An 18072-nucleotide genomic window follows, 5' to 3' on the forward strand; every position below is an offset into this window, starting at 1 on the left:
ATTTTCTACTGAACCATGGTGAATCATCCTATTCTTGACTAGACTGCACGTCCCCAAGATTTTAGTGAAAGTCGTGCAACTCGATTAAGATCAAGTGAAGAATTTTGATTGACTAATTGGAAGATTGATTGATTGATGGCGTTTTGCAGAATGCGCTGTTGTCGTTGCTAAGAAGGGGGGAAATCTACAGGATATTTCATATTCAGACAGCCTCTATTAGTCTGCGTCATTTACTAACAGCCCTCCTGGCTGACAGGTCCGATAAACCCCTGGCGTGAGAATCATATTTAGTTTACTGAACCATTGAGATCATAACGAGAAGCCGATAAACGGTCAAAGGATCCATTCAGCAGTCTGTACATTTGCTAAGTGCGAACAGATATTTCCGCGCAGCAGCAGTATCTAGACACCAGAGCCTTACACACCTTAGACTATATATAATCGTAATTTACAGTCTGTCATTGCGCGGAATTTCCCAAAAGGCTGGGGTTTGTACCTACTAAAGCAGTTATCTCAAGTCCTTGAAAACGCTCTAGGAAATAACTACAAACAAAATTGTAACTCAGGGATCGTATCTTTAATTTTTTATTTTGTGAAAATAATTTCTTCATATCAATCATACATAACAACGCACAGCAACACAGTGCGTTCCATACACAACAAAAGGTTTGGAAAACCCAAGAGTCGAGTGAAAAAGCGTAAAACACCACAAGCAAATTAGTGTCTCAATGTGAAAAAATAAAGTTGAGAGAAATCTGGGAAGGCGACACAAGTCAAGAGAGATAAGTAAGGAGAAAGAATTATCCACGACTACATTGGAGCCATGGAGTTGATCAATATCATGTAAGCATCATATTTATAATCACAAATGATAGTTTCTTTGTTATTAGAAAATTATCTTTGAGACAATACATTTCGCAATTTCACTTTAGGTGGTTGGATTTTTAAGCCCCATTTGCAACTCAATTCTGAGTGCATATCGCACACTAATGAGAATCATTTTTTCGTTGTCCTTCTAAACCATATCGTCCTTTCATCAACACACAATTTCTCGCACAAGTCTCACATAGCACTGGAACCTTTCCGTCAAGGGCTGAAGTACTTAAGTGCCAAGGACCTTGAGAAAACCATGGCAACGACTGAAATTATTTAAGGACCGGAGGGGTAGGAGTCCGCAGTATTTTGGGTGGGTCACATCATCATCAGAAGGGGGGGGGGGGGGTGGAAGAGACAGTCGTTCTTAACAGAGTATAAAAAGGGAGGGGATGCTATAGAAAGTTGACTGCCAGTGGGAGGGGGGGGGGGGGAAATCATTCGAATACTACAGAGCCTTAAGGGGGAAATCAGGTAAATTTCATTGTGACACAACCAAAATCCTCCGACCCCTCTCGGCGATAATAGTTCTCAGTCCCTTTGTCGATTGTCCACAAGAGCCTTTCAAGCTCGGAGGGTGCGTTGAATATTTCGGTTTGGTACATTTCGCTGTCCACCTTAGGAAAACAAAGGCAACAAACAGTGCTCAAAATCTGTCGATTTCTTGAGAACGCGAGGAGCGCAAACGATATCATCACATCGAAAGTTGGCTGAAATGCTCCAATGAAATAACTATCAAGAAAATGAGTTGCTCGTCAGACTATCCACAGTCTCATTTTCAGACGATCTTGTGCAGGGAACAGAGTCTATTGAAGGTCTTCTGTGTCTTTCGTGGGGAAGAGGTTGCCGCATGTTGGCAAGCTTTTGAGTTTGCAGTTTCACACAGTCCAAAATTTCTCGCCCTCGTTGGGTCAGGAATTGAAAATGTCCCTCGCCTGTTTTACAGCCCCTAAAAATAGATCACAAGAAAAGCTAGTCAATCTGTTGAATAAGATAACTGTGAGAGGCGCTCTTATAGATCAAGTTACCGGTATACTTTTCTAGTAGCAGGTTAAGGTATTCGGTCATTTTCCCCAAGAGACGGGCTGCCCTTTGATATGGATTGATTTGTCCACAGTCGATTTAGTTACGGATTTCGCACTTTGCTGCGTGTCCTATTAAATGCAATCTCAAATCTCGCGCAGGACGTGGATTACAACAGCATGCGAGCAGGCGCCGTAGGATTCACATTTCTTCGCCTGCGAGAAGATTCGAGAAGGGTTGGGGAGAGGTTTTTCGGGGGTCTAACATTCTCAGTGCCAGACCCCTTGCAGATTTACTCAAGGCCTCGTACTTTCCCGCGGGCGTAGAAAAGCTGGTGCCCCCGTCGAAGCGCTGTTAATGAGGGCTATAAGAAACTGGACAAAAGTCGAGTGAAGACCAAAGGCAGAGCTAGATCGCGATGAGAAATGACTTGAATTGTGGATTTCATCAACTGGATTCGTTCTTTGAAAAACAAACAAACAAACAAACAAAAAAAAGCACCGACGGGAGTCTCATTTAATAATGTCATTTGACAAAATAATTCACAATTATTCACCGAAGTGGGGTAAATATCCACCACTTTCACCGATACTGAGGTGAACAATTGTTTTAGTATTTACTAAACAAGAAACCAAAAAATTAGTTTATTTCTGACTATGCCAATAAATGGTAGGAAATTAAACTCTTGACACGCGGTTTGTTTCTTCCGCTGCTTTGAGGTGGATAATGCTTACTTATCACGTCCGAACTAGCCAATCAGCTCTCGCGAAAAGAATTATTCACCTAAGTGGCATATACTAATGAAGGGTAATATAGGATTATCAACTGAATTGATAACGGAAATTGGCTATCGAAAAGAGTTTAAAAGCTGACGTTTCGAGCGTTAGCCCTTTGTCACTCCAACGCTCTGACTAAGGACGAATGGTCGAAACGTCTGCTTTTAAACTCTTTACGGTGGCCAATTTACGCTATCAACTCAGTTGATAATACTAAATTAACCTATTATACTCTCTCACCGACGCAGCACCACAGTTTCTTTAGAAACTTACCCCCTCTATCCTAATGAAGGTTAACCAGCCAAAGAGGTAGGCAAGTGAACTAACTTCGAACGAGGGCATATTGACCAGGAATGACGAGGCAGTAAAAAATTTGAGTAACCGACATAGCAAGTGTAAAAGATAACATCAGAACTTTGTCTTGACTGTGCTCGTGAGAGCCAGCGAGCAAGTTCTCGTTTATACCGCTGCGGCATGAGTTGTGAGGCTTCTGGGTTTCGAGCCAGTACACGAAACGCAAGCTAGAGCCCGCGAGCAGGCTAATATTTTCCAGTGTGTAATCAATCCTTTGCTAGTGCACGTATATAAGACAAAAGCAGGGCTCATTCTACATCTTAAAATCAAAACACTTCAATAAATATGGAACAGAAGTTCATGAAGGAAAACAAAACGGAGCCGCGAATCAGATTTCAAAAAGCCGACATATCGAGCGCTAGTTTTTTGTCAGAACACTCTGATGCGACCAAAAATTAGCGCTTGACTTCTAGTTTAACGTCAACCAAGTGCTAGCTAATTATAAACTTGCCCGCTGACGCAGCAGAAAAGTTTCTCAACAAACCAATGACTTTATTTTCTTACCTTCCCGCTTGAAATGTTAAAACTTTGTCTAAATCTTGAAGATGTGACAGTCTTTGCAGTCGAAATCGTGGAAGATGATCTAGTTCCCATTCTAAAACTCTTTCTCCTGTTTTTGCGCTATGAAGGCATAAGTATTCCTTACGAACTGTCATAAGATAGTTTCCTGTAAGTTCAAGTCTATCAGAATCCTCTGTAGGAATTACATTTACCTCATAAAGCCCTGAAAAGAAAGGGTAATTATTTCAATAAATTTTCAGTTAGATCCTGAAAATGTCTCTTAATCACATAAAGATTATGGTCAGTCAAGTGTCTGTGAACAAATAATTCTTGGCTTGTGTCAAGCAGCGTTTCCTCTCGACCAAGGTACTCCTCAGACCCTTTGAAAATAGCAATACTCAACTAATGTGTAACAAATTCTAGTAAATGTATCTCTAAGTTTGGTATCTGACATATCTCTTGGCCGAGTGGTACCAGCCACAAACTCTCAACTCTTTTGATATGTCGTCACAACACACGAGTATACTTGAAGGAGGTTCTGGCTCGCAGACTTAATCTACGGTTTCAAATACGATATCAACACAAAGAATTCAGACAATAATCACTTGAAGAAAGGTCTTGAATGTCAAAGGGTTACTATTTGTGTGCATTCCATTTTGTCAGCATTGATGCCTTAAATGCGATAATCGTTCACCTCAGAAGGGCAAATATAAGTACCCATACAAATTTGTACTGAAGCCAGACAGTAATTGTCTCTTTAGAGCACCGGTAAAAAGGGGGAATTAAGGATGGATAACCAAACTAACAGGGTTCTCATGTAACCGAAAAAAAAAAAGGAAAAAAAAAGCAGCTTGAGCTGTCAAAATTCAGACAGAAAATGCTGTGTAGTAATTGAATTCTCTGATCTTCAATACTCACTGAATATTCTGAATTGCGTTATGGTAAATGCTCTAATAAACTTTCTGATCAGACAGGGGTCTTGTTTAAAATTTAATAATGACAGCAAAGTTGCCAAGGCAACCTCTCATTTCCTCAAACTGTTGATTGGCTTTAATAAGCTGCATATGCAGTAGGTTAGGCAATCTACAAAACCTTGAATGAAAACTGACTAATATTTTCAAATAAAAGAAAACATTAAGAGTGAAATCCTACAGTACAATCCCCGAATGTACATATACAGCAGTTTTTAGCAAACTTTTTATAATGCAAGGAGGAAGGAGGAGAAAGATGGAATACTTGCTAGACAGAAGGGCTTTTTAAGAATCTGAAGCTACAAGCAGGTTTATTTAGGATGGGAGTTATAGAGAAGGACATCGGCTTATTAGAGCATTAATAATGTATTCATGTGCATTCATGAACAAATCTGACAGAAACAGGTCATACAGTGATTTCAAACTCCAGAATCTTCCCACATGGAGCCAGTCCTGCATCCTCCCATTACCCCTCTTTAGTAGGAGAATTTTAAGTTACATCTAAAACCGAATCCAGTAAATTTTTTACAGTATTGTTCATTTCAAATTGCATCAAAAAAATAATGATAATACTCCCATGCCTCTCTTGAAAGTACCAACACACCAGTTTTCAATTATTCCTACTACTGTGAGCATTTTCTTCTGAAATTACAAATACTTCTATATGGAAAATGCCAAATTCTTTAAACAGATACTAAAAGATAAAAAATGGCCTGACAAAACTTCATGTCAGTAAGAGGGTCAACTTATAAGAGACTCCTTTGCCAAGATTTCTCCATTCTCAGGGGCTTAGATCAAGTGGGTATGGTTGTATTGTAATCGACAAACAAGCCCAGATAAGGGAATCAGTCTGGTGGCTCATGCAATAATTCTTGATGTCCCTCCACAACATGCTTTTTGTCAAGCCAGTTGATTAGAACATCCATGAGATAGTCAAGCTGAAACAAGAGCCTTCAGGCATCCTTTGCCTCCTTCAAGTCACACAAAAGCAAGGTTAAATAGTATTAACACTCACCATAAATGTCACCAGCTTGAACAGAGGGATACAGCTTTGGTTCTGGGAGTACAAGTTCTTTAATAAGCTGAATCCACTCAAGTGACTCTTTTTCAGTATCCGCACTCAGAAAAAGTTTGATTTCCATACCCACGAGTAAAAAACTGTGATTATGTGTCCTTGAATGAGCATGCGAGACAGATGTTAAATCTTCCAGTGAAATACTTGTACGATGTCTACCCTCAGAGCATGCTTTCTCTGTTAGATAATACTCTAAACGAGGTTGTCCCCGCGGAGATTTCCTTCGCAGAACAAACCATTTTCTTTTCCAAATCTAAACAAAGATGAAATACATCAAATTTTACAGATCATCTCATTTTTCCAAGACTTACCATTTTCTTGTTATCCAGCTTTCAAATACCAAAAATAAACATGAGGGCATGAAATATCTAATATCTAACAACAATATTTACCCATATAGAGGTAGATAATTGTCTTAGTACAACACAAACTGGTTAATATTATACCAAAAGAAAATTTTGTCAAATCTTAAGATTTTTAAAATCTTACCTCCACCAAAAAGCTCATCGATGCTTATAAAGAAGAAAGATCCATTGCACTTCTTGAAAGCAGAAAAAAACTTTGCGGAGCACTTAAAAGTTGCTCTTATGTCACTTCTTTAATATATATCACCTTTTCAAAACAATGTGATCTCAAAGAATTTAAAATAAGTTGACCTCACTTTAATGTATTAGCCAAAGAATAATAGAGAGCTTTAACAAGATAAGAATCCAAAACACTGCCCAAGATCTAGCTTAACAAATTGGAGCAGAAAATCATAAATTGCTGGCAAAGACATTTCTGTTGCAAGGGTTTGAGATATGAAAGATAAAGGAAATCTACTTTTTCTCATTCCTCTTATATCTCATACAGATGTTTGAAATGTGCAAAAAGCAAGGTGCGTGACCTGACTTGGCAAAAGAGAATTAAAAAAACAAGAGTGGGTAGATAAGAAAGAATTATCCTCCGTGAAGACATCCAAAGGAGATGGATGACTGCAGAACTGCATTTTGCGAGCCACGTGTATGTAATTGCACACCTTGAAAAACTTAGACCACTTTTTTAAATTTTAGTTTTTGTGTCCCGTGGGGTCTCTGCTATAAACCTCTTCAATTTTTTTCTATACTGCTGCACTTTTGATTTGAGATTTTAATATATCTTGATGCAGTTGCTGAGAATGTTTTTGATCTGCGATATCCAGACAGTAAACCTTAAAATGATGCAAATGTTTGTATCATACCCATTTCTCAAGATTTTACTGGTTGCTTACCCTAAAACGCTGTTCTTAGGTTATCATGCTTGTGTTCAAAATCAAGATGTTAATAAATTCTAAAATGTTTTGAACAATAAAAAATAAAGAAATGACACAGGATCGACTGGTTAGTTGGCTTAGGTCTGCACAACACAGGATCGACTGGTTAGTTGGTTTAGGTTTGCACGACTTAGGATCGACTGATTAGTTGGCTTAAGTCTGCATGACTCAGGATCGACTGGTTAGTTGGCTTAGGTCTGCACAACTCAGGATCGACTGGTTAGTTGGCTTAGGTCTGCACTACAATTCCTTAGGTTTAAACTTCAAACTCTGGCTTCCAGCTGCTAACTTACAGCGACTTCTGGAGATGAAGCCTTAGACCACACATACTCTCAGACTGATGAAGGCAAGTTAGCTGTAAGACAACATGGGAGTAGATACAGATAGAAAGAAAAGAGAAAAATACCACACCGTAACTAATGGCGCTGGTAGGTGGGAACCAATTTTATAAAACCCCTTAGGGCCACGTGAAGACGAAAGATCCATAAATTCTTTTTACAAACCAATTAGTTTCCCCAATAATAATTGTTTTGCTGTTTTTTCCATATTGTTAATCTGTGAGCCTGATTAGTTCCACTGAGAGTCAAATTTACACCAATCAAATATCTTGGGATATCAGACAATCCAACCAGCTTGAACTACAGATGTCAGACTGGTCTCATACAAAGCAATAATCATGTGCATGCATGGCAGCTCGCCAACCTTGTAATAGCTGCCAGCTGTAGGATGAAAAACATTAAAATAACACCTGCCGATAACCTGTCCACAGTAAACAACAACTTGACTGAACTACCAATGGGAGAGATACAATTTTCAACCAAAGATGTTGTTGTTCCTCTGCACCTTTAATTCAATTAATTACGTCAATTTAAGGTTGAAGCACAAATTTTTTTTACTTTTTTTTGCGGCTGACTTCTGGTGCATTCCTTGTGAATTTCTATGCGAAGAATTTTGAACCTCTTCCAAGTTGACATTTCCAAGTTTATAAGCATCTAAGTCTTGTCAGCCCTCCGTGTGTGACAATGTAAATATGTCAAGAGGACATATTGGTTGTTATTATTTTCAACCTTAAAAAACAAGAATTAAAATCTGGAAGCTTTTGACTGATCAACGACTCTTCTTCTAAAGGATAAAGTCTTGCTTGAAAGAACAAGGCATGCGGCGTTAAATGATACCAAGTTATTGCCATCACATAACATGCTTTCTATAAATATTGCATTTAGTGTTGTTCTGTTTGTTCAAAGTTGTTTTGTTGCCCCCCACCAATTAAAGGATATTACACATGTAATACAATTTCACTTCTGCGCAAATTTCAGACATTAAAAACCGACCAGGAGAGCCATGGTTGTTTACAATGATGTGCAATTACCAAATACTTTTTTCACTATTTCATGTTTTTCGCACTTCTTTGAGGCAAAAAAAATGATAGAGCTGACGGTAAATAACAAATGAGGCACTTGAATCCCGTTTCTTGAATTTTATCACAATACAAAAGATATGTTTCCGCTGCAATGCAAGCTTCAATTTACTTCGTGTGCGTAAGATTCAAGCAGAGGTGCTTCTTGTACGTAATAAAGGGATTACTCCAGAAGGCCAATATGCGTTAAGTGTACTCTACTTTTTCGGTGTTTACGCGTTCCATGGGTAATTCGCCCTTAGCTATTGTTCAAAATCACATGCATATTTCATCTCCAACGATAATGTCAGTTGCAGGTTTTCTCGACACAATAAGAAAAACAACTTTAATAGCAAACGGCTAGCCGTTGTAATAGCATTAGTCTGCTCCATCTTTAAAGACATAACGTTTCTTTTCCTTGCCAAGAATGTTTTTGATATCGTTCCACGTTGAGGCCGGCGACCTGTGACAGCTTAGATGGATAATTTTATCTGTTGACACTTGTGTACAAAGACGGGCCAAAACTCATCGCTTTTGAAACGGCGGAAGGAAGAAAACGAATCCATGTGCCACAAACGTGAAAAAACTAAGGGGGTTTGAGTGATTGTTCTTTACGACAGCAGACACATCGTTAACGCATCAATTTCATAGCTATTTCATTTGATTTTTAATTCATGCGCGAAATGAAATTGATAATTTTGCTGTCAAAAAATTCTCAAGAAACCTCTTTTTGTTCGCACAAATTTCAAATCGTTTCATTTTCGAGCTTAGACAAAAGTACACTTAACCAATCAAACGAAAAACTAGCACTATTAGGTTTCAAATGGCGATGAATTTACAATACTTTTCCTAGCAGCTGAACAACTTGTTTACTAAAGTAAGGTTTCGAATGAGGGTTTGAAAATGTCGCCGAATTTGGCAATTCCTGCTCCTGCTTAATGACAAGTATTCATCTGTGTGTTCTGGTTATTAACCTGAAATAGTATTCAATCAGATGTGGCGAAGAAAACAGAATATATCTCACACAAATCAGAGTAAACACTACTATTAGTTATGCAGTCATTATTCACCCCATACGTGCACAGAATATATTAAAATACTCGTTTGACTTCTTGTTAAAAAGCTCAGTTAGCAGATACTTTAAGGAGAATAAGAAATCACAATCAAAGTCAGACTTGCCTTGTGTGTGAGCTTTCTCTGTTTCCGCGGAAGCTTCATTTCAAGAAACCCGCACTTTACCAAATCCTCGACGTAACTTGCCATGGTCACTTTCATCTTCCAAAATATTTCACACACGCGTCCAAGAAAACGAAAAAAAGTAACACAAATAATCTCAGCGATTCAGTCCGCTTGAGTCAGGATATATGGAGCTGTTAGAGAAACATCGCTTTCCACGCTGTACCGGTCGAAACCTTTTGAAAATTACACTAGTTGTTTGTCATCGATTCGCGCTATTGTTTTTCAACCTCGCAGGCTATTTGTCGTGTTGTGAGGGCAGTGTAGACGCTCGTTCCAGTGCTTCGGCGCGCCAACAGATAGCAACAAGCCGTCACGCTGAATCATTCAGGAAAAATTTCAGCACGTTTGCAATAATTAATAAAAAAAACAACAATATCTACTACGATTGATATTCTTTGTTCGACAGACAGAATATCACACTGTCTGACTGCCGAAATTTTCAATCGAAAATCACGCGATGAACCGTGTGCTACAGGGTTTTTACATCATCAGTGAAATATATTTAATGTGGTAGAGCACGATCAAGCGCGTTTGAACAACTCAAAAGTGCATGGTAAAAGCCTATTTAAATATCTCCGGTTTCTATTTTCATGCTCTCGTGTTTCAACTATGTAACTTTAACATTTGCCCGAGGCGTAAGGTAACCACTCCCATATAATTGCTGTTCTTTGCAAAACAAGTAAGTTTCTAATCGAAAACAATTGTATTGTTTGTACTGCAAGATAGTAAACTTTCCGCGGTGAATGCTGCTGATCTCAACATCTTACTCCTGCAGAACTGCTTGCGTACATCGACCGACTGTCTTCAGGTTTTTGTTCAGTCTGGTTCTAATTTACGAGATCGACCAAAGTCCGCGGAATATCACAACAAATCTGTCCGCACGCTAGCAAGTTTGTTTTTAAAGCATAATACTATAAAATTGTGCAGTTCGAGCTTTCTCTAACTTTCAGTTGTATTTGTTTGGCTCAGGCTTTTAATAACGGAGTTTTAGAGAAAGCCAATGAAATTCGCTGAAGCAAGCGAAGGCTTAATCTTTAGTTTGCGTGTGACGATAAAAGGACGTTGCGGAAGTGACATCTACAAAAACATGTGGCCTTAAAAACAACTTGACTTCGTTCAAAACAAAGTACTTGAGGTTTAAATTATTTTGTTCTCGACTGGGAAATAATTTCACGGGCTGTTGAGGAAAACAGGGCTTCATGGGTATTAAACTTTCCGCGTTATAACTTCGCTGAAAGCCGCGTCTTCAACAATTATTCGTCGCGAAAAAGTGAAGTAAAATTAACAATTGGCTAATAAATGCGAAATTTATGAAGTCCTACGAGAAACAACAAGTCTAGGAAATCAGCTCATCTTTAATTCATAACATGTCCAGATGGGTCCATGTAATAGCTTTGTTTTCAGGGGAATTGAGTGTTTTGAAATATAGTTTCTGCTAAGGGCATGACTCAGCTTTAGGCCAATGATGCGTCAAGAGACGAAGAAATATTATTGCGCTATTTTTAACGTATTTAATATGAAGCAAGTGTGATATAACTCGAGTTCATAAGTGAAAACGCATGATATTGAAAGAAAATAGCCGCAATGTTAACCTTTGACCATAAAAAGGCATCAACGACGTGGTGATATTGTAAAATAAAATTGTTTGATGCTGATACTGCACACACAAACATTAATTGAATATACTACACGGCAAAATTCCGGAATTTAAACGCTGAAAAACACTTCCTGTAAGGCTAGAGCGCTCTTGAATTATACTTTCCTTCGTTTGAATCCATATTTGTTGCTATATATGGACAAAACCCTTCACATGAGCAACTTTTCTGGAAAGGGATCGAAGAAAAGATCTTTCAGAAAGATCTACCAATCACTTCGGCGCCGTCGGGGCGTAACGCTAGGCCAAGATTTGTGACTGTTTGCTTTCTTTAATTTTTTTGTTTCCTAAAAATTTTTTCCTCCGACTCTAATTTAAGATAACTTGTTTTTGGCTCGTGTACGATCATGGTAACCGATTGAGTTCAAAGACCGCCCTTAGATGAGGCCCGGGCTAAGACTTTTGGGTATATAGCTGTTAATTTGTCAACAAGTCATGTGAAATAAGTGTGACCCAGAGTTTACAAAAATTTGCCCATTTTTTTGCGCAGAAACAAAATTTCGCCAAATTTCAAAGGAGCCGAGATCTTGCCTCGGAGGCTTCCAAATTTTTGCAAATCAAGCAATCATGCTGTTTTATCCATTCAACTTTCGAACTTTAGGGAGCATATCGGGAAACTGTCAGTGAAAAGCGGAAGCTACCCACAGAAAAGCCCACTGATAGTGTATCCACGATACTGAGAGCGCTGTTGTTTTTTAAGGCCAAGAAACTATAATCTATAAGGCTACTGAAGTAATTTTTCACAACAGCCGAAAGCGACATAAATACGATTCATTCTTGCCTAATTTTTACCTCGAAAAATGTTTTAGCTCCTCCAAAGCGTTTACTTTGAGATTGACATATCTGCCCATACCAACAAATTTTGGTTAAAAGCTACAGATCTCGTGCGTCCACCTCCGAAATTTTGAAATTGTGGATTTAATATTCTGCAATTTTTTTCCACGCGAAAAATTACAAAATATTTGAATGCGTTCCAATGCAGCCCAGCCCTTGCTTCAGCCTTTTTTTTTTGATAACAGAAAACTGCCACATGCAGTCAGTTAGACCACTTAAATGGCCAAGGGAAGGTAACGTCGCATTATTTCCTCTTGATCACACAGGAACCTTCACAAAATTACAGACCAACGATTGACTAAGCGACGAGTAAGGCCTGGACCACACTAATCCTCTTCTTGAGAATCCGTCTGAGTTTCAACCAACAAAAAGAAGCAAATCTTTTTTAACCACCGTGAAGTTTACTGTTTTGCTCCTAAATGTCCACAGTAGCGCGTTTTTGAAAACGCGCATGTTTTAATACGTCAGTTTTCGCCTATCGTTCAACGAAACCCCAGATGATGTTGATAGGAAGCGAAAAATCATCTTTTTAAAAAGCTACCGCTTTTATTATTTGTCCACACTAGAAACGAAGCATTTTAAAAACGATTAATTTTATTGAAAGAACTCAACTTTTGAAACCTTTCTCCGAAGTCTCCTTTTTAATCAGATTTGTCGAGTGTTTTAGTCAAAATGACTGGCAAAAACACAACCGAAAAGTGACACTTTGTTGCAGTGTCTGTCATATCTCTTTCATTTCCATAACAATATATGTGGGAACAATCTAGCAAACACGCATTTTGCTAAAGCAGAAGACATTTCAATTCACTTTTCTGCGATCTTTAAGATAAAAAAACAAGGCATTAATCCTAGGTTTTAAAGCTGTGCAGCAAAAAATTTTTACAACGTCCAATTACGACCTTTAGACACCTAAACATCAACAGCCTAGCCTTGCTCCACACAAAACGAAATGTTTGAAAATAAACTAGGATACAAGCCCAACGAAAAAGATAACGTTGCTGCTGGCTGATTTTTACTTGCTGGCAAATGCTAAATGCAGTAAGATTTATTTCCTTTTTCTTGCAATTTTTACGACAAAAATGTCAGTATTATTGTACTTTTCCATCAAACGAGCTAATTTAACTATGTTGGGGAAGATCACTCTAAATGAAAGAATGAATAAATATATTGCAGCAATCGTTTGGCTGTTACACTCAAGCCAAATCGATGGTATTTTGCGAATTGAATAATTTGCAACTTTGCCAGGCAACAATGGTTTAGTCTATCTTAGTCACCGTAATGGAAAAGATGAATATTTACGATCACCCGTATAACAATTTTTTGCGATAACGCGCTCTACTTAAAGGGAGCACAATTTAAGAGACTCTCCAACCGCCGAAGAATTGAAAATAAACATATGGATAGAAGCTACTGACAGTTTGTAATAATACAGTTCTTTCATCGAGGACGTTCATAAAGCTTAAATGATTAGTATATCAATAAAGCTGAAATTAATTTTTCCCTACGCCTACATGGACAAAAACAAAACTGTAAGGCCCTTAAATTAAAGGAGCAAAAAAGAACGAAATGAAGTAGAGTAAAAAGCGACACAAAATTATTCATGGTTAGAAAGAAAATTTTGGTTTGTTCCGTGAAACATTTTCCAATTTCGCTTTTTAATCTCATGGTATCTTTCTTTATACCGACTCACATGTCTTCCTGAACACCTGCCCAACGTGGGCGAGACCTGAGGGGAAGTATCTAAAAAATAAGTATTTACTGAGCGCCCACGAAACCCTAAAGTATGCCAATAAAATATGGCAATTTGAAAAATTAGAAAGCGCATGCAAAAATACATCACACCAACTTCCGAAACCACCCCATGCATTTCAGTCCCCCTACTAACCAATTTAAAGTTCGTTAGTACGCGTGAACATGCGAAACTTTTACCCAAAAAAACGTATGGCACGTATCTCTCAAATTTGAGTTTAACAACTGCAGCCTTATGAACATAAAAACATACGAAACTAAATGACATTTTTACACCACGGATTTACGATCCAACTATTTCTAGGCTCATGAGAAAAAAAGCAGAATTGTCCTCTTTTCAACGCAGCGAAGCTTTTGGTTTCGCAAATACTCAGAAAAAAGGCGCAAAAATGGCGACATAGAATTGCACGAGCGAGAAGTTGTACTTGACGCCTCATGCCCGTAATTAATTTCTCACCATTTTACGATATACTGAAAGAAATAAACTAAGTTTTTGGTATCAGCGTGGTTTACACTAAAAAATTTATTCACCAAAGTGTCGGTGAAAGTGGTGGATATTTATCTCCACTTTGGTGAGTAATTGTTAAATATGGTTTGCTTTGAAGTTAAGCGTAGAGTTATTAAAAAGAACTAAATTTCACGACGCTTGGCCTAGCTCCACTCTTATATCGGGTTCTTCGTTTAAATCAGCTGCAGCGTCCTTAAAAATTTCTACAGTTGGTTTATCAAAGTTTGTAAGACGCACGAGATTAACAGAGCTCTTGGGCTCAGCGCGGAAGAATTCCAACACAGCCGAGAACAGAATCTTCGCGCATCTTGCCTTAGGAAATCCAAAAATACCGCTACTAATGGCGGGGACAGCAACACTGCTCAGAAGCCTTGAATGACACTCGGACAAAGAGTTGTACATGGCTGAGTGAAGACTGCTGTCTTCATCTTTTTGCCCTCCCATCCAAACCGGACCTAAAAATTAGAAAAAAATGATAACAGTATCAATCAAGAATGATAACGAAGTATAAAAACACTTATAACATTTGATAACAATGATGATGATAATAATCCGGCGGTTGAAAAAAAAAAAAAAAAATTGCGCAGACCTGTCAAGTACGTCACGTCACAGTCTCAGCCGTCGACTCGGGGATATGAGCAAAAGAAGCGCAGAAGGTTAGCAAGTATCAGGACCTTGTAGGAGAACTTAACAATAAAGAAAACTGGAATGAGGGTTCTCCCAGTGGTAATGGAGACCCAAGGATCCGTAACCGAGAGTAACTTAAAAAGACATTTTCGTTTAGATTAAACCCAAGGTCTTAAGCAAGTTTTAAGAATGTAATAACTTTTCCAGTGAGTTTCCTGTTGTCATATTTTGATTACACAGTGTTCTTTGAACAGAAAAAATCATTTTAAGCAGATTTCAATTTACGATTTCCAATCTACAGTTTAAACCTATTTTATAGTGTAAAATCGAACCCAAACAGTTTCAAAGCAGGTGTCTTTAAGTATAAGGGAAATTAAGGGGAATTTCTTTTACACCTTTCTCAAGGGAATGAATGAAATTTTGGAAGCATTACTTCAACATAGAGTTGGTGTTTACATATAATCCCACTGTTTTGAACTCACCTTAACTTGAAATAAATAAATCAACACTCCACTCCAAGCATACAACTAAACTTTTTAATTACTTGTTTATTTATCTTTTTATTTTTCTTCCCTCCATTTCAAAAATCATAACCTTTGAATAATTACAACATGATAAAGAAAATGGAGACGGGAAAAAGCAATACATATTTAAACATATGTATACAACTGAACTTACCTACTGCATGGATTAAAATACTACATGGAAGACTTCCAGGTCTGGTAACAGCAATCCCTCCGGTCTTTATGGGACCATATTTAGCTACATATTCATCACTTTCGTTTTGAATTTGATCTCCACCATTTTTAACAATTGCTCCAGCTACCTAGCACAATGAGAGGGTCATTGACACTTATCATTAAGAAGTGAATTACAGTAGTTTTACAAACTGTATGGTTAAATGAATTCTGGGTAAAGTGGGAGTGACATAGCTTATTTAAGGCCTGAGGGGAGGTGGAGGGAGTGGAGAAGTGGGAATTAATGAAATTATATCTACAGATGATCAGGTGGAGTCTCTAGTTCCAAACCTGTAGCCTTTGGAGGCTGTCAGAATAGAAAAAACACATTTTAGACCATTTTCAAACATTCAAGAAATCTTGGTAACATTAATATGAAAACACTTTGGAATTAAGGGAATTTGTAAAATTAACCTCCACTTTCATCTCTGCATTCTTTACTTAACTACCACAACCAATGGTTCATTTGGTCTGATGAAGGGCTAATACTCAAACAGCAGATTTTAAACTCTTTATGGTGGCCAATTTACACTATCAACTCAGTTGATAAAACAAAAATTGTCTTGTTACACTCCCCCCCCCCCAATGCAGCACCACAGTTTCTTTAGAAACTTACCCCATTTACAGTAACAATGAATTGATCAACAACTTACTCCTCCACCATGTTTCAACCAGGAGTTTGCAGCATTCACAATTGCATCCACGTTTTCCTTTGTCAAGTCATTCTGTACAACTAAGAGAAGACCAAAACAGAGAAATTATTCACAATGATATCTAACGCCCAATTTTATTATGCAATTTCAACTGTAGCTTTAAATGTGGACACAATCCAAACAGAACAAGTTTCTTACCTTCAATCTTTTTGGTTACGTTTTTGTCAGGTACATTGAATATCACTGTTGCATGGACACTGCCCTAAGAATTGTTTAATAAGTTAAGTACTGCATATATTTTAGAGCAGAGGAGAGTGAGAACATTATTTTCTAATCTGCACCCTACCCCCACCCCTACTTCCCTTTGAGAATGATAGGTTGTAAAAGGGTTCACAGTTTATCGTCACAGACACTGCTTCTGACATAAAAAATTCACATTTCCAAAAGGCCTGCAAAAATCAAAGAAGAAAACAGTGCTGCAGTTTTGCTTGGAAGCTTTCTGGTCACACACAATTCTCTGTTCTTGTTCTCACACATTGTGAACAAATAGATCAATGAGAGAATTCAATAATTGGTCAGTTAGTTCAAAATGATTGGCACACTACTAAACATTGTGTACCAAAAACCCAGCAGACAACTATAACTGAACAGTCCCTCATATTTCATAACCAATTTGCATTTAATGACTTCTTCTTCCTTAAGTTAAGGTAATGTCCAAATTCTGACCAAAGGTACTTCTCTCATTAACATGCCACTGTGATATTGTGATTGGAAGGACCACACAAATTATTGACAATTACTGGGCAAGCAGATCAGTAGTATGCAGTGGCTGAAGGTTGAAGCATCTGATTGATAGGTAGCTGGTAAGTTTGCCCAGATGCAAGCTTGCCCCTGACCACTTTTTTGAATTCATCCCTTAACTTAAAACAAGTTTACCCAAACCTTGAGCAGTTTGTTCCCAAATCATTCAACTTGATAACCTTGTTTTTAAGACTGATAGGAATTTTCAAGTTGATTCAGTCTTTTCATATTGGCCACCAAAATATTATGATTGTAACAGGTAGGGAAATGAATTATAAGATTTTGGGCAAACTTGTTTTATGTTAGGGGAGGAGAACTACAGCTGTCATTTACGTTCACACAAAGTTAACGTAATTTCAGTTGAAATATCTCAACTCATACTCGGAGAGGGACCCTGGTGAGTTAACGAATGACATAGAACAATGAAAGCATCAGAGTCAAAATAATAGAGCTAAGTGAAATGATTATGACAAAATAGAGAAAACATCCACCATAAAACCGTGGTGAACCCAATATTTTGACTTACCCCTGTTAGACATCTGGCCAAATAGCTGCCGTTGCCTCTATTTACAGCTCTGAGAAGATACCAATGTGCACTAGAGAACAACATGTCACATAGCTGCAGCGTCTCCAGAGGGGATTTTCGCAGGTGAAAAAGCTAATGTGATGCAATTGCAAAATTCTTTCAAGTTTGCAGCATCCTTAAGTTTGAGACGCGTTTGGAGAAGAACAAAGCTCATTAGAGCCCTCGAACTTTCTGTTCAGCAACACCCCAATGAGTGAATCGTTTCTACTGGATAAAGGTCACGAAATATCATTTTATCGTAATTTTTCCTCTGACAATAAATCACTCGCCTTTCAAAAATACAATTTCTGGCTGTCCAAATCTTAATTTTTTTACTCAGAGCAAAATTGATGAATTATACTTTTGTTTTTTCTCTTATTTGAAAATGATCCCATTCTGTGCGAAGGTTCGTTCGAGGTATTCCGAGCTTCGTTTGAAGTACACT

At 38.0% G+C, this 18072-nt stretch overlaps 2 protein-coding genes across 3 annotated transcripts; both read right to left on the minus strand.

Annotated features, from left to right (window-relative positions):
- Positions 1-569: 569 nt before the first annotated feature.
- Positions 570-9916, minus strand: LOC131771022 (docking protein 2). Its single transcript, XM_059086780.2, has 4 exons — positions 9440-9916; positions 5514-5826; positions 3531-3750; positions 570-1822 (listed from the first exon to the last, which is right to left on the minus strand). The coding sequence occupies exons 1-4, from the start codon at positions 9533-9535 to the stop codon at positions 1609-1611; spliced, it is 843 nt and encodes a 280-aa protein (XP_058942763.2). The 5' UTR covers positions 9536-9916; the 3' UTR covers positions 570-1608.
- A 2645-nt stretch (positions 9917-12561) lies between these two features.
- LOC131771008 (uncharacterized protein TM_0508) lies at positions 12562-17809 on the minus strand. Of its 2 annotated transcripts, XM_059086760.2 has the most exons (5): positions 17589-17809; positions 16460-16523; positions 16262-16341; positions 15550-15697; positions 12562-14699 (listed from the first exon to the last, which is right to left on the minus strand). In XM_059086760.2, the coding sequence occupies exons 1-5, from the start codon at positions 17670-17672 to the stop codon at positions 14374-14376; spliced, it is 702 nt and encodes a 233-aa protein (XP_058942743.2). In that variant the 5' UTR covers positions 17673-17809; the 3' UTR covers positions 12562-14373. The 2 variants fall into 2 exon arrangements, with proteins under 2 accessions (XP_058942743.2, XP_058942752.1); XM_059086769.2 differs by lacking the exon at positions 16460-16523 and having other exon boundaries at positions 17589-17753.
- Between the last annotated feature and the right edge of the window lie 263 nt (positions 17810-18072).

This window comes from Pocillopora verrucosa, chromosome 3 (genome assembly GCF_036669915.1).
Source record: "Pocillopora verrucosa isolate sample1 chromosome 3, ASM3666991v2, whole genome shotgun sequence".
Taxonomy (NCBI): Eukaryota; Metazoa; Cnidaria; class Anthozoa; order Scleractinia; family Pocilloporidae; genus Pocillopora; species Pocillopora verrucosa.